Source organism: Anopheles coluzzii, chromosome 3 (assembly GCF_943734685.1).
Source record: "Anopheles coluzzii chromosome 3, AcolN3, whole genome shotgun sequence".
NCBI classification, from domain to species: domain Eukaryota; kingdom Metazoa; phylum Arthropoda; class Insecta; order Diptera; family Culicidae; genus Anopheles; species Anopheles coluzzii.
In genome coordinates, this window is record NC_064671.1 from 71182126 (window position 1) to 71198331 (window position 16206).

Genomic DNA, 16206 nt, shown 5'->3' on the forward strand with positions numbered 1-16206 from the left:
CCATGACGGGCATGTTGTTAAGTCGTACGAGTTGACGACTGTACTACGAGACCGATATCTATAATCCACACACTAAAAAATAGAAAAAATACTTTATTAAAGAACTTTTTTGCGCAAATTATGTGGAACAAGTAAATTGATACACATTTCGACTTCTTTTTGTGACACAATCTAGAAAATAATAATCAAACTTTATTGAATTTATCAATGCCATCGACTTGCCAACAGCATGGCCCTTTCGCTAGTCAGTCTTTGGAGACAACGCATCTCTCAAAATACAAGACTGATTGTGCCGTCACCAAACGGGGCTCAAGACAAACGGGGCTCATTAGCGTAAACGAATGACATCCCATGCACATCACTCCCACTTCCTAGCAAAAGGTAACATCTTTCAACGCCGCCCAGCTCTCCGCCGTCCGGGCCGTCAGGGTTCGCTCGCTAATGCAGTTTCCAACCAATTTCCAATGTTGCGCAACGTTGTCGGATAAATCTTCCACGAGCGAGCGATCGCATTGCTAGGATTTCATTTCACTAGAACCGGCACTTCCTCGGCGGTCGTTTGTTTCTCTCCGCGCTATCGCGCTGTAATGTTAGATCATTCAATTTGTGCAGCACCGTACCGGCTCAACCTACGCTCGGCGAGGAAATAGAAATGTTCCAACGGGTATGAACACCGCACCGAAGTTCTTGGAGCTGGAGTAAACCATTTCTAGGAGAGACGGAGCTTCTACTGGATTGGAAGGAGGGCGAAAAAAAGCGACCTCTGCCAACGCAGAAATGGAGAAGAAATTATTTATAGCCCAAATCGACGCACTTGCCACCAATTCCGTACTTTCTTGGTCGTGGGCTTTTGGGAAGCTCGGCTGCACACCGACCACGCACATGGCAAAGGTCTCGTGTACCATCGAAGAAGCAGTATGGGGGGTGGGCGTGTGTGTGCGCTATGTCAATCTAGAGCAGCTTACACAAACACTTGGTGAAGAAGGCGAAAACTGGCAGACACAGTGGAGCCAGCAAACATCGACAAATTCGAAAATATTATTATTTATAATGCTTTTTTACGAAAACTTCACCACTTTTTTTGTAAAATATCATAACAAGGCAATAAATAAACTTTACAAACAGCCTTCATCATGGAAAAATTATAATTTAATCCTCACTCTGCTCATTAAAAACCACCAAACCTAGAGCCACATCCTGCGGCGACTAATAATTCATATTCATCACACCTCATCGTCATCATCATCATCATCATCGTGCCTTCCCGCACTATCGAGCCTTTGTAATTTCTTCCACCATCAGCGAGAAAAATCCAGGGGTGGGATGAACAATAAAATTACAAATGCAAAACATCGCGTCCCCAAACACACACACCAACAAAGCACGATGAAAAGCGCCGTATCGGATGGCAGTGTCCCTGCGACACAACGTCTAGCTCCATCGAAACTATACTCCTCCGCTTCAACGGTGCTTCTCATTTCCTCCAGTCCCCCACCACTCGTCCCACAACAGCAACAACCTGCCCACACACACACACACACACCCAACCCCCTCCAGAGCTGTATACACACAAATGGCAAATATTTACCAAACGTGATTTTTCCCCCCATTCCGTTCCGAAAGCCTTCGGCCGAAGCTTATCCGTCGTCAATGCTAGGGCGGTTCGACAACGGATTCTCCCAACCCACACGCACGGGATGGCGCAACTTTCACCACACGCCTGCTTGCAGGGAAAGTGGAAGAAAGGGAAGCAGGACGTTGAACGGGATTGGTTTGATCCCGTGGAAGGCAGAAAAGTGGACCGCTCGCTAACGCCGATCAGTGGCTCGTGGCATGTGGGTGGGCACACATAGCACACATGGCAGGCAGCTTGGTGCTTTTTCCCATGCTTCTCCTGTTACACACACAGCGGCACACAGAGAGCAGCAGTGAACTATTTTTACATTTTCCCAGTACCCGGGTCGGCCGCCCCAGAGTGGGCTGGGCTGTGCCGGGTGCGTCTTTGGTTGTTTCCGGGGGCAATCTGACATAGACGCGGGATGCTGTTCGGCTCTGCTGTTGCTACCGTGCGCGGGTGACGTGAGTGAGAAATTGATTTATCAACCACCAACACACACACACACACACACCATCATCATCGTCAATCGTCAATCTTATCGCACCGGAGACCGGTGTGAACGTCAGCCGAACGAACTAGGGAATGTGCGTCGCGTGTCAAAAACGCGTCCAATGAAGGGATGGGATAAATTACGCTTCAATCTATGCGTTTCGGGTCGATGGATTAGGAAGAAGTACTTTTTTTCTTTTGCTAAAAGAATGTAAGAGAAGAGAGAGAGAGAGAGAGAGAGAGAGAGAGAGAGAGAGAGAGAGAGCAAGAGACGGAAAGAGCAAAAACGGTTTAGATTTCCCAGAGAAATAGGGAGCTTTTCTTCTTTTTTAGAGCCTTTTGTTCCCTGATTGATAAGTGGAAGGCATCTGGTCAAAATGGTCTCTATTATGCGCTTGTGACCAAACTTTGTGAATGTTGATATTTTTCACTTCTTTCCGAGCTTTACATCGCCCTTTCACACCCTTTCACTCTAAAACTGACCCAAAAATCCTTTACTCGTAAACCTATGCATCACCCATTTTCAGGGCGTTTTGAGCGCCTAAAGGTATGCAAAAGGGGTTATTTTTCAATATCTCACTAAGCTACTGTGTTACGGATTCGCAATACCATACCAATCCCATAATACTATAGCAAACGTTACAAGATTAGTATATAGGGTGGTCTTATAATAATCTATAATAATAACTCGTACGACTTAACAACATGCCCGTCATGGGTTCAATCCCCAAATAGACCGCGCCGCCATACGTAGTCTGACTATCCTGCTATGGTGGGGAATCAATTAGTCACTGAAAGCCAAGCCCACAAGTGAGTACAGGCAGGCCTTGACCGACATCGGTTATTGAGCCAAAGAAGAAGAATTATAATAATCTAATCCAAGTATACCTTTAGGCGTTCAACACTTTTAGTACAACTAGTCGGAGATTTGTTAGAGATTTTTGAGAGACGGCACGAATAATAAAATTTAATTGTGTGGTTAAAGCGAATAATGTTCAAGTAAATCAAGACCAGAATAAAACACATCCATCAGTTATTTTATCAAAATAAAACTAAATATTCAAAATTGGTAGCTCATAAATAAAAATGTTCGCAAATTTCATACTTTGTCGCCTAAAGTTATGCAATTGTACTCAATTGAATCACGATTTTCTACGTCAAAGTGTTGAGAAAAAACCTCTCAACAGTGTTTATAAATGTTTTTTTTTAATGAATCAGTTTCAATCTCAGGGGGAAAACATTTCAATTTCCTCCTTCACTCTACTCAAAAACAAAGAAAGAAAAGCAAATTACTCACAATTTTCGTGTGCAGTGCCGACAGCTCCCGTTCCGTCACGCGCCGATTCGCGGCCTCCCGGCGGCGCTGCCGGAACTGGCTGTATTTGTACGCAATAATGGCACCGGGCATGGCCAGTGCCTCCAGCGGGGATTTCCGACCGAACGGCATGTTTTCGGCCCGGGATGACGTTTCCGTGACGGAAGCAGAGGATATATTTCACCTTCGTGTAAATTTAAATTTACACGCTTCGCACGGAACTGGAAGGGATTTCCCACCGATTTGCACTCAACACCTTCGCTTTCTTTTTGGCTACACTTTGAGGGGGGAAATTAACCAACAAACACAGACAAACACACGCACACACTGGACGCACCGGTTCGTCAATGTAGAGTGGGACGGGATTTTCCCTGCTGATACTAATTCAATTTAACCTGCCCATTCCCGGAAGCACTGGATTTTGTTGGTAGCCGCTTGCGCTGCCTCGGCCAAATTTGCTGACGGGCTTTTCCTGCTTGCTGCTCATATTCACTGGCGTGACGGTGTGTTGGTTTCGCGAACACACATTACACACTGAGCCAAGGAATGTGACGCTTCACATGAAACGACTTTCTTTTTTTGCTTACATTTAGGAATGAACATTTGATATTAAGTCGTACTTTTGCACTGCATTATACACATTTACACACTAAAAATATAACACATACACACACACACTTACACTCACAAATACTTAGGTCAGGTTGGAGCACTGCACTGGATTAAAACCTATCATTGGGAATTGCTTACGAGTTGCCATGAACACGGGGACGATTTTCGGGACGCTAAATACACTAATTGACTCAACAATGATGGGTTTTCGTTTTATTGAGCATTCATTTTCATCATGACCACCACCACCATCACCACCGATGCAACTGTTTCACTCTGTGGTAGATTAAAAAGAAGAATTTAGTTGATACAATGTGCAGTAATAAAGAACATTTCTAACAAGACATCCCATGTTCCTACCCCGAAAAAGTTTTCCATCGAAAACATCTAAATGCTGTTACTATACAGATGTCGATGGATTACAACCATCCATGCCTTGCCTGGGAAACGTTGAGGACTGCGCCAAGGACCACGACAAAACACCCTCCAACACCGACCATCGTGTCCGCTGACATAAATCGTAAAATCAAAGTCGCCGAGGGCCACATTAAAAGCGGCAAAGTAGGATTGTTGTACATTTTGTGTGTGAGTGACCCGGTGGACAGCGGCAAAGCAGAGGACTTTGGAACTCCCGCCGGAGTTTGAGTTTGTAGGGCCGGGGCCAAAGAAGCAAAAGCAAAACACACCGAATGTCCCACCACCAATGGAAATGTCGTTTTTTTCTTACCCCGAAATCCATTTCCCCATGTCCCCTCTAATTCCCCTTTTCCCTCTTATCTACCCGATCGATCTCAATCACCCCTCAAGGGGGACACAGGGCCCCAGAATGGATCGGTGTGTACGCAACGAGACGCCATTTATGGGTAACATAAACGCTAGCCTTTCGTCCTCCGTCGGTCCTACTGTGTCGCTTTGCTTAACCGTCCACCATCCAGTTTGTTATTGCACACTGGGAATATGGGCTTATGCTGACCAATCGGCTGACCAGCAATACAGCTGAGTGCCGGTGCCGGTGCTGCCTCTATTGACCTTTCCATCGTGCCAGCGTTGGCACATTTGGATAATGTATCAATCGGGCGGCTACTGGCCTCGGTACACTACGGCCGCGGACATTACGCAGCGAAAACACAACCGAACACCCCGACGGAACCATAAAACTGTGGAACCTGAAACGCAGCAATATACACACACACACAAGTAAGTTTAATCCCCGGTGACTAATGTTTGGCACCGTTAGTTTGTGCACAATATTTCTTGCTATTTAATGTCAAATCGTACCGAGTAAATCCCTTTTTGGTGGCCCGTCTTTTCCCGTCCTTTTGGTGTTTGGTTGACCGTTAATGGAATTATCTGGCTGACATTTGCAGCGGAGGCGCAATAAAGGGATACGCTCTGTAAATTTGAACTCATCAGTAGAGTTGTGGAAATAATAAAGGTTGTTAAATCAGAGTTAAATTGAGTATTTTTTTGAAAACGAGAAGCAAAAGACGCTCTAACTCAATATTTCAGGCATAGTTCTAGAACTGATATTTCCCAGGGAATATCAAACGTTGCTCTGAACTTTCCACAAAGGTCCTAGTAACCCTTAGAAACACTAAACTTGTCAAAATGTAACACCATTGCATACCTTTAGGCGCAGTCAGGCGCTGCAACGCGTCGATTAATATTTTTTGTTAGTTGCTCTTTTGCTACCACCTTAAGTTGAACAGAAAATCATTCTTAATTTGATTTTTTATGTTTTTTTATGTTTTTGAATCGATTTTGTAACCACAAATTGTTCTTTTTTGCCTTCTTTTCTATCCCGCAAGCTAAAATCGTTCACAAAATCGACCGAACGATAAAATCATTTGTTAACTCACTGAGAGGGCAACACCGCACGATCATAAGTCATTGTGCAGAATAACCAAACACACACATACGCTCACACATCAAACCCAAGGTAATTCCAGTGTTTTATACACCTCTTTCCCACCATCCACCTACTGGCACACGTGACACAGCACATAAAATCATGCACTATTTGACTTTTCCAACCGATACGTCGTCATTGCGTCCTCCACCTCGCCAGGCACTTTCGCAAACAGGCACCTTCACACCTTCGCACTACAATCAATAGCCCTCTGTCCATCCCTCTCCTCCCTTTTCTGTGTCTTTCGTACAGTGTGGAAAGGAGCTGTCGGACTCGGGAGGACCTGGATTGGCCCGCTTGCGACACCTTGCGACGCGATGGTGTGCTGATATCCTTGGCTTTTCACAACGTTCGATGCTGCTTCCGTTAGAAATGCCAAAGCCATTCCACATACTCACACACACACACACACACATTCACACGGGCATGTGGATTAATAGTTATTTCTTTTACTGCTCTCCCTTTGCCGTTGCTCCACCCTGCTGATCCATCCGTGTTCAACCCCGTCCTCCGATGGGAATGTACGATGGAAAATCGGCACCAACAAGCTTGGGGAGAAACGATTGGTAGCCACTCGTCACAAAGTGGAATTTCATGAGGGTGTGAGTGAGGGTACGAGTGTCGAGGAGCCCAAGAGCCTTTATTCAAGTGGTGTACTTCGTGTACTGTTCAATATGTCATGAATATGAATATCACAGCTGGGAGTGTTTCGCAACAGAAGTATGCAATATACTACTGCAAATTATGGCTAAGAAACACGAAAGGTTTTAACTTCCAGAAACACTTTTTGACACTTATTTTAAAAGAAAATCTGCCAAATGAGAAGATTTATATTAATGTGTGGTAGACTAGAAAAATGTTTTTTTTTTTTCGATTTTCCGGCATTATTTCATAACATGATCTAACTGGGTTTTCCTCGCACCTGACCCTTACCGCCCCGCGATGTCTCAGTAACACCCAACTGCCAACGCGCTGGTTCGTGATCCACCGCGATGCAAATCAGATCCAAATGCCAATAAAATATTGGCCCTCATGTACCGGGCCCGGTGCCACTCGAACCCCGACTCGACTCAATTCCCACGGGGACTAGGAAAACCAATAGCTTCGAGGAGGTTGAACGTTGACTACTGTTGGCCCTTGACAGCACACACACACACACACAAACGAAACGAAAACGTTCGAATTTCATTATGTAAAGTGACTACACGTCGGGCACGGGACCACCAGCAGGTCCACCATATCGGACGGACTACGAATCGCTTTGTTTGTGCGACGTTCTTCGGACGGAGATTTCTCCTCTAGTTTCATATTTTTTCGCGGTATATTGATAAAACACCCGATATCGGAATACACCGTGCGTATTTTTCAGGGGCTGTCGTGGCTACCTTGTCCTGTGATCCAACACAGATCCAATTGATCTCTCTTTGCCACTACTGTCTAGCCAGTATGGCTAAAGGCTCCCTTTGCTCCTGTGCCGTGTTGATTTGGTTTTTATGCTTCGATTGCATGTTTTTCACAATCCATTTGGAGTGGAAGAAACAACTGCTGTGCTAAGCTACTCGAACGTAAACTAAGTCGAGAGAGTGTATGTGTATGTGCAGATATTAAAATGGGGTTTTGATGGGTTTGTATTTTTTGTCAACTTGGCAAATATCATCGAATTTTGTTGCTTAGTAAAGCATTTATCGGAAGGGTTTTTTAGTCGAACGCCTAAATGTATGCTAATATTTGAACAATGAACTTCTACGTGCCTATGATTGAAGTTTATCGCCTAAATGTATGCAATTTATAGTACAAAAATGCCTTTTTTACTGTTTCTAGTGAATATTAAACTGTACTTTGTAACAAATCATGTTTAAAAACCAATCCTTAAAGCTCTGTATAAAGAAATATCTCTAATTCAGCTAACCTTATATGCCCTTTTCGTCACATTGATTTTACCACTTTTCCACAAGGTGACGTTCATGCATCGCTGCTCGTCTCGCCAATCTCGCCACCATCTTACTGCTCCTCCCCCTTTGCGGAAAGGATTCAGGATACAGTATGCGACACTCATTTGGTAGTCTAATTCGGCTCAGCTCCAAGCAAGCGTAAGATCACCGCAGAGTCCGGGGCTTCAATCCGGCCTTCGGCAGTGCGAAAAGCAAAAAAAAAGCAGTCGCACCAGGTTCGCAAATTAGTAACGATGAGCGGCCGAATGTGACAGCCGACTGTGGAGCTTTAGTTTTATTAGCACGCATTCGTACCGATCGCAACGGGCCAATGGCTTCGGCTGATGGACCGTACGAGATGGACGGTGTGTGAAACATGAGCTGTGCACAGCTCCGGAACAGAAGCAGTACGTACGGCTTCGAGTAGTGATGGGTGGTTTTTTGGTCTGTTTTAATTAGCTTATAGTAACATAAAGACGTATTTATTTTTTTATTTTTCCATAGAACGTTTTCTTAGTAAATGCAAGGTTTTTAGTTATTAACTCTCCAGGCCGATAATTGAAGTAACTGCGAAGGGCTACTCAACGATTATTACAGGGTTTTGTGGGACTATGACTCATTCGGGTACGGGAAACTCTTTATTGACTCTTAAGGGGAAAAGAACTTTATGCAATGGGAATTGAACTCGATAGCACCGATGTAGGACACATCCAATAGGAATTTCCAAGGAGCCTGTCCAAAAAGAATGCCATATAGTCCAATTCAGATCATATAAATTCCACTTTGCACTTCCAATCGGAAAGAGTCTAGGAAGTGTCGCACAACTATGAGAAACCCTGGAAAATCTTGTATCGTTACTTTCTTGCGTAGTAATGTATATCATTAACATTTTCATATGAGCAAAAGTATTCATATGAGTATTAGGAAACATAAATATATTCAATAATTGAAGTTTTTCCTAATCAACTAGAAGCCTTTTTAAATTAACTAGGAAGCTGTTAAAAAATGTTGTTAAATGAACTATTGTTAAATGAAAAAAAAAACATAAACATTCTTTTGATCTAGAAAAAAGGAGATGTTCAAGAGGCATAGAATTAAATAAAAAATATAAAAAAATGGCTAGAGGGTTTCAGTTACTAGCAGTTACTTCGAACCAAACACTCCAAAATGTAATAAATTACAAAATTTCTTCTTCTTAAAAATGATTATTATGACATGGGTGTTGTTCTATTGTTCAAGTAATGGAGCAAACTGTCAAAATTCTCGTTGCCCCTCTACTGGTACAACCCGATGAAACACACACCCACTACAAATTAAAATATAATATATTCCTTAAACCCCCACAACCCATCGCTTCTCGAAGGCAAAACTATCCCAACCCTTCTCCACCTCCCGTTTGTTGATTTAAGACACTTCATAAATCAAAACACACAAACACAAACTTTTTTTTTGCTCGCGTACACGCAACAAAGGCAAGAGTGATGAAATGATTTTATCCTACATTTAACGTTGTCCCCCCCCCCTCCCCCCAAGGGCCTGAAATGATTATAAATAGTGGTGGCTGAAGAAGTAGGAGCAAAAAATACTTCCCACACCCTCCACCGCTGTGGGAAATTAGAAAACGCCCCGGGAAAGTGTCGAACAACAGGTCCACCGTTTCTTTTGTCTCTAGTCTCTCTTAGTCGCAAAGAGGCAGAAGGCGAGCAGGATAGAGCAACAAAAAAAAACTTTGCATAACAAGTGGTACAAATCGCAGTCGGAGGATGATAAAAACAGAGCCTTTTGCGCGTTCTACCACTCAAGAAACTCTTCGTCGGTCCATCAAACTGAAGGAGTGAACAGGGGGAGGAAGAATGAAAAGCTCAAGCAGCAAAACAAAAAGAACTATCCACCTACCATCCTACAGCCACACTTCTCTCCCTGAAGGGATGTGCGTTTATGATTTGCAGAAAAACGAGCACACACACACACACACACAAAAACCTTCAGCTCAAGTACAAGGACACTACGCCTGGAGGCTGCTCACTGTAGGCGCGTGAAGGAGCTTACCAAGAACGGAACGGCTTTTTCCTTCCATTTCCCGTTCGCACGCTTGAATCACACAGCAAGCGAGCATAACGAAGAGACACATACACACACACACAGGCACACACCGAAAAAATGGGACCACAGCTTTCAAGGATACGGCGGACGGCGGACGATTGTCTTCGCAACGGCCATTGTTGCAGAACAAAAACATCGCTGGACCTAGCAGCTTCCGAGCCGACGGTGGTGGAAAGAACGCCTCGAGGAATAACACGGCTCCACAGACATCGACAATCGGTGGAATCGTTTCTATCGTTTTAGGTGTGTTTGATTTTTCTTTTGACAACGAAACCGTTTTACCGTCGCAATCAACTTGTGTACGCGATCGAAGCGTACGCACGCTCTGCCTGGAATTCCTGGAAGGGAGGGTGGGAGTGCTGGTACTGGTAAGTTCCGAGAATAATTTCACTCAGCAACTGTCTGTCCGTGTGTGCGAGTAAGTAGTAAACTGTGCTTCCAGCGCAGCTTCCATTTTTGCTTTCCTTCGAACGACCTTCGAACGGGGCGCGTGGTACGGCGCTACGATTGCGCTCGTTGATAGAGCCAAACGTACACACGTTGAAGCGGGGTGCGGGGATTTATTTCCGCTCATCCGTCAAAACGTGAACACTAAACAACAGCACGCAATCCTCCTCCATGAAGCAATCCTCCTCCATCCACAAGTACGCGCGTGTGTGTTTGTCCTTCCTGTAGCGTTACCTTCCAACAAACGAATTGCCTACATTTAGGCGCTTTGGGAACAGTTTAGCGCAGGCACGCTACACAGCATCCAGCAGCAGTCGGTTTTATCACTTGCCGAGTGCTACAATCCTACACCGTTGAGTTGTAGCTCCCCTGACCATTGCCAGGAGGAGATTTTCATCCCGTTTTTCCCACGCTAAGCGGTCTGGGTTGGGCTCTGGCCCACTGCCCAACATCACTGCAGTCGACAACATTAGCTACCGTCGACGCTTCATCGAGCCACAGCAACTAATTCGCACATGTATACACACACACACACACACACACTGGGGGGAAGCTTTTTTGCACACACTCACACACATGTTTTGCGAATCCCCGGGCATCAGGTCCGGCTTCGGGGGGACTTTTGTTACGACTGTTGTGTGTGTTTTTGGTGTTGTCTGTTGTTTATCTGTTTGCTTGTTTTTTTCGCTTTCACTCAGCAAATAACAATCAATTCTTACGCGTACGGAGGGTAGAAAGGAGGGAGACGAAGAATGCAGCCCACAGCCAGCAGGGGGAAGCGGATCCGCAGCCGCAGTTGCAGAAACTATTATGTGACCAGTGTACGGGCGGAAGCCTAAATTGACACCGATGATGATCCTCACCGAGGGAACACACTGCGTAAACTGTGACCACGGTCAAAACACTTCCAGCTCGCAGGCATCACTCCGCAACTAGGAGGCATCGTTTGAGAGAGAGAGAGAAAGAGCAGCATTGTTTTAACAGGGTGCTCACCAGCTCTCATCCGGTATTTGCTCCCGATGGTTCTGCCTCGTTGGGGAGTTCGTCGCTTCAGACTCAGAGTTGGGCGGAAAAGCTTCCCTAAGCTCTCTTCAAACGCGGAGAGCTTTCACATTGCAACACTGAGGGCACAGTGACGTCGAATAGAGCTCTCAGTAATAGTAACTCACGGGGGGTTTTGTTTGGTAGTTTTCCCTCAACGGAGAATCGCAACAGCAGGATAATCCTGCAATATCTGCACCACAAGGAGGAAAAGCCGTTCTATTTCTCTTTCTAACCGCCCCAGTAACTCAGAGAGCGAGTGTGCAGTACTAGACTTTTTCCGGAAAGGTTCTCACTCTCTCTCTCTCTCTCTCTCTCTCTCACACTATCTCATAGTAGCACGGATCTTAAAGAACGCCGCCACACACTGCCCTAATCCCTTGCAATAACATGTACCACACACACACACAAATACGTGCAAAACCCACCAACACACCAGCGCGAAACAAAGAGCGAAACACGCTGTGTGCGAAAATACAATACGGCCGCCACGTGATTGAGCGCGGAGGCGATGGCGGTTGGGGGAATGGGTGGGAAAATTGCTGTTTTTTCGGCATGCTCACATGATAACTATGACGACAGTGGTTGCTATGAGTGTGTACGCTAGGGTGTATGTGTGTGTGTGTGTGTGTGTGTGGGAAAAAGAGATAGAATTTGGGAGGCAAAGTAGTTTTTCGTGGAAATATCTACCGGAGATTTGTTGCTAATTATGCTACTACTTATGGTTTATGCTATCCTGAAAGCCATTCATTTAACGTGCTTTTAATGATTTATGAGTTTTTTATGAAACTCCTTACACATTTCCTTACAAATTTATGCTGAATAATTTGTATTAATCTAATATTTTTCAACACAAAAAGAATGGCTTTAAAATAAACTTCTAACCTTCTTTTTCCATCCATCCATTCCTTTTTCACTCTCCCATGCTTACCTGGGCCTGTTATGATAGGGCACGTCACGGAATAAAATTATGCTGCGTGTGGCAGCGCGGGTAGGAATAATAATGAACAAACGAAAGCAGAAGCAGTACGCCGCAAAGCGCTGCAGAAAACAAACTTGTGACGTCAGCAAAACACGGTACAGAGCTTCCCGGCAGTGGCTCCGCTCCATCCAAGTACATTAAGTGTGCAGCGATATGATTTGTGAAAGCACGGCTCGGCTCACGATGGCCGATGCTCTAATTGCGATTGAGAAAGTGGGCTGAAAGCAGAAAAAAAACTCGCCGCTTATTATCGTTCACATCGTTGTTTGAGCACAATTTTCGCTTACACGTGACAATGTCGCTATCTTTAACACATTCGTGTATGGAAATACGGTGCAGGATAATAAAACAGAGAGCACACCATTTCATTCCTTGCAGAAAAAAGGAGTTTTTTTATGAAATTTCAAACTGCCCTGATTAATGATAAAACAACGCAAAATGCTTCACCGAATGAAGATATCAAGCTGGAAAAGCTGCAAATAACTCTTTCATTTCCCGCTGCCATTTCTATGAAATGCTTCCCCGCTCCCCTACCCCGTCACTTCCAATTTCATAAAACCCATCACAAAACTCAGATGGCCAGAAGATAAATGAATGTCTAAATTTTGCGCAACGGAGCTGATGATGTCCAACTTTCATTCGTCCCCGTGCACGAGCGGCAGGGGAGCTGAGTGACGAGAACGGACGGGCCCACAGCACAGCATACACCGTCTGCGCCCCGAGTAACGAGTGTTCTAAAAATAGTGCCTGTTGTACGTCCTGCCCTTCTTCCGCTCCTAATTGTGCCCCGCGCTGCAAGGGGCTGCATTGCTTTCCACGTTGTTGCTTCTCTGCGGGAGAATGTGTTGCGAAAGGAAGAGCTGCCGGTAAACAGGGCTGCCCCCCTCCCGTGTAGTGCTCGTTAAGCTCGTTTTTTTTTATAACGACCCTCGGTCTCTCCGTTTTACTGGATGCTGCTGAGAAGCAGTAGTTCTTCCGATTCAATTGCTACATAATTTAATGCAACAATGATGAGGGCCGGCTTCGGGTCCACTGACTCCGAGAGCGCTGTGCCGTTTCGGGTTGTCAATCAATGATTCTGGTCTATTTTCTAACTCGAATTACTTCGAAAGTAGCCTTTCGTTGAACCTTATTACTGGCACTATGGATCAATTTTACTGTAATGAAATCCTATGCTTATATTTAATAATTTTAGAAAATATATTTTTAACCACATGGAGGCGCCTAGTAGCTCACATTTCCTGGCATGGAGGCGCAGAGATTAATTTTGCATGTTTTATTTTCCACTAAAATATTCAAAAAATAGTTCAATTGTGTATAAAACATTACAGAAAGTTCAAAGATAATTAAATCGTTACGATTATGGTACCCCTACAAGCGAAAAACTCCACTCATGCTGCTGCAATACGTTTCTGCACTTCACGCGCGCAAGTATGCGGCTAATTAGGGCAATGCAAACATTCCGTATCGTTCCGTTGGCTTAAAAACTCAACAATAAGCCCCACGGCTCAAGCATTCTCACACGCTTCTTGCGCCACAAAAAAGCCCTCTAATTATGGCTGCACGGCCAATTAATTGACATGAAATACGCAACAAAACGTTAAGGAACAAACGGCTTTCCCAAGTTTTGTTTTGTCAACCCTAACGTCTACCCTACGTTTGATGTGTAACGATTGCATAAAATACGTTGATTTCATCCCCCCTTTAAAAAAAAACGCTCCATAAAGTCAAAAGCCGACCCAACTCTCGTCAGCATTAAACCGTTTCGTCCTTCGGATTGCACCAAAATCGACAATCTGCAAAGCCCGAACCCCGGTCAACCCCAAAGAGGCGCGTGTGTTGCGCTCCATCTGCAGAAGTCGATTTTGCCATGAAATATTATCTGCATCACCTTCGCACCTGCTCACTCGAGCACACATCGGTGCCAGTTTGCAGGGCACTTGTAGGCTGTGTACTTCATTCCTGATCAGTCAAACACACTCCAGTCTTGAATGGGGCATTTTATTACTAAGCCTAACCATTTTTCTTTCCCTCGATTGCTTAGTTTTAATATTGTTCACAAAATACACTCCCAACAAGGTGTACAAATCTGCCATAATCCAGCACAGATACATACTCTCACACACAGCGACACAACGTCATCTGCATTGCACTACGGATGCATTCAGAAGTGTGCTGCCCCGGGGAAGGCTCGAAAGCAAACCACAGATGCTGCAGACCAGATGCGACCACTGTGACGTCAGTAGAGGGCTCGCAAAATCCAACGCAACACCTCTACTCCTCCAACAAATCCCGTTTGCGTCTACGTTTGGCTTCATTCGTACGTGTCTCCGCGTGACATTCACAGCTTGGGAGCCACATGCAAGACAAAAACTCAAGCCCAAGCCTCGGTAGTAGTGCGACAGAAATTTCGAAACCTTTCAGTTGGCTTTCCACCCGAAAGCACTTGTGCTGGGAAGGGAAATTAGAAAATAGGGGACAGTTTTATACAATGCAAAACCCCCCCTCTAATCGTAATCCCGTCCCTCCGGCAGGCTGTGCTAATGACGTGAAGATTGGATATTGGATCGTAAGGGCAATTAGGTTTGGTTTTTCTTCTTGCTTTTGTTTCGGTGTTCAATTTCAGCACATCAATTAATTATTTACCAGTAGGTCAGCTGTTTTTTTAGTTAATTTAAGTCCCCCCCACCACGTTCCTTTGGGACTAGTTTCAGCACTCTACAATTAGGTTGCAAATAAATTGAATTTCAATTGTACGTTTGAGCATTGCTGTAACAAAACACACATCAACACTCAGTTGCATACCTTTAGGCGCTTAGTAGAAGCACTGCTCGACTACTGCTCGAACGCATCTTGCTTTTGGGGCGTTTTATTAAACTATCAACCGAAGCTCTCTAACTTTCTACACACTTTCTAACAAAACAACAATCCGAATCGCTCGCAAAACAACTTTCTGCGCTTTACAATACCAAAACATCAGTGAAGGCACAAAAAAACTCATTAATACAATTAACGGCGCAATTTGTGCTCCGCAACCGACAGGAGACGGGAACATAAAACGGAAAAATCTAATTAAAGCTTTACAACTTGTGCCGAAGTGAGTCGTTACGCTGTTCTGCATGCTGACGGCCGAAAGATATGCCTTGCTGTCCTCGGGTCCCTCGGAGGCTTTTGGGGATCGACGCTACGGCGAGTGAGCCTAATCAAATTATTTCAATTAAAGTACTCGAAAGTTTTGTCCCTTGCTCCACCTTCTCGTACACGAAGAACGATTGTGGGGCAAGTTTTTTTTCTGGTGGAAAACAGCAGCTCAACACAAAGTCTACGAGAATGCAAAGCCCTGGTGATATCCGATGTAACATGCCAATGCCAAATGAAATGTCCGCATTATCATCCGCAGCTTAACGCGTGCCGCCATGTAAAGCTCATCACTCACACGCACAGGTATGGGAAAAGGGCAGCAGGTAGGAAAACACACGGCTGCCAACAATTTCCCCGCAGCATCCCAGGCAGGTGAACAGAGCGTGGGAAAAATCGAGCAGTAAAGCCCTTGCTCCCTTCATCGATTTTCATCCCGCCCGGTGCAACCGGTGTTGCCGGTGTAGACGTTTTTCTCGCCCGACCAAAACCACATGCCACACTACGCAACGATGCTGCGAAAGGGAGAGAGATAAAAGCTTTCCCCACACACAGCTTCCGTTCTGATATGTCCATGTGTGTGTGTGTGTCTGTATGGGTTATTACGCATCTCTCTTTGTA

The 16206-nt window shown here is 44.9% G+C and overlaps 1 protein-coding gene across 2 annotated transcripts in view; it reads right to left on the reverse strand.

Annotated features, from left to right (window-relative positions):
- The window catches only part of LOC120958401 (secreted protein C), a 45749-nt gene extending 33668 nt beyond the window's left edge, over positions 1 to 12081 (reverse strand). The window contains exons 1-2 of one of the 2 annotated variants that reach the window (XM_040381177.2): positions 11150 to 12081; positions 3405 to 4310 (exon numbers count right to left, since the gene is read on the reverse strand). In XM_040381177.2, the coding sequence (XP_040237111.2) occupies positions 3405 to 3554 (150 nt within the window). In that variant the 5' untranslated portion in view covers positions 3555 to 4310; positions 11150 to 12081. Of the gene's footprint in view, positions 1 to 3404; positions 4311 to 11143 lie in introns of both variants that reach the window. The other variant, XM_040381176.2, reaches the window with a different exon arrangement.
- Between the last annotated feature and the right edge of the window lie 4125 nt (positions 12082 to 16206).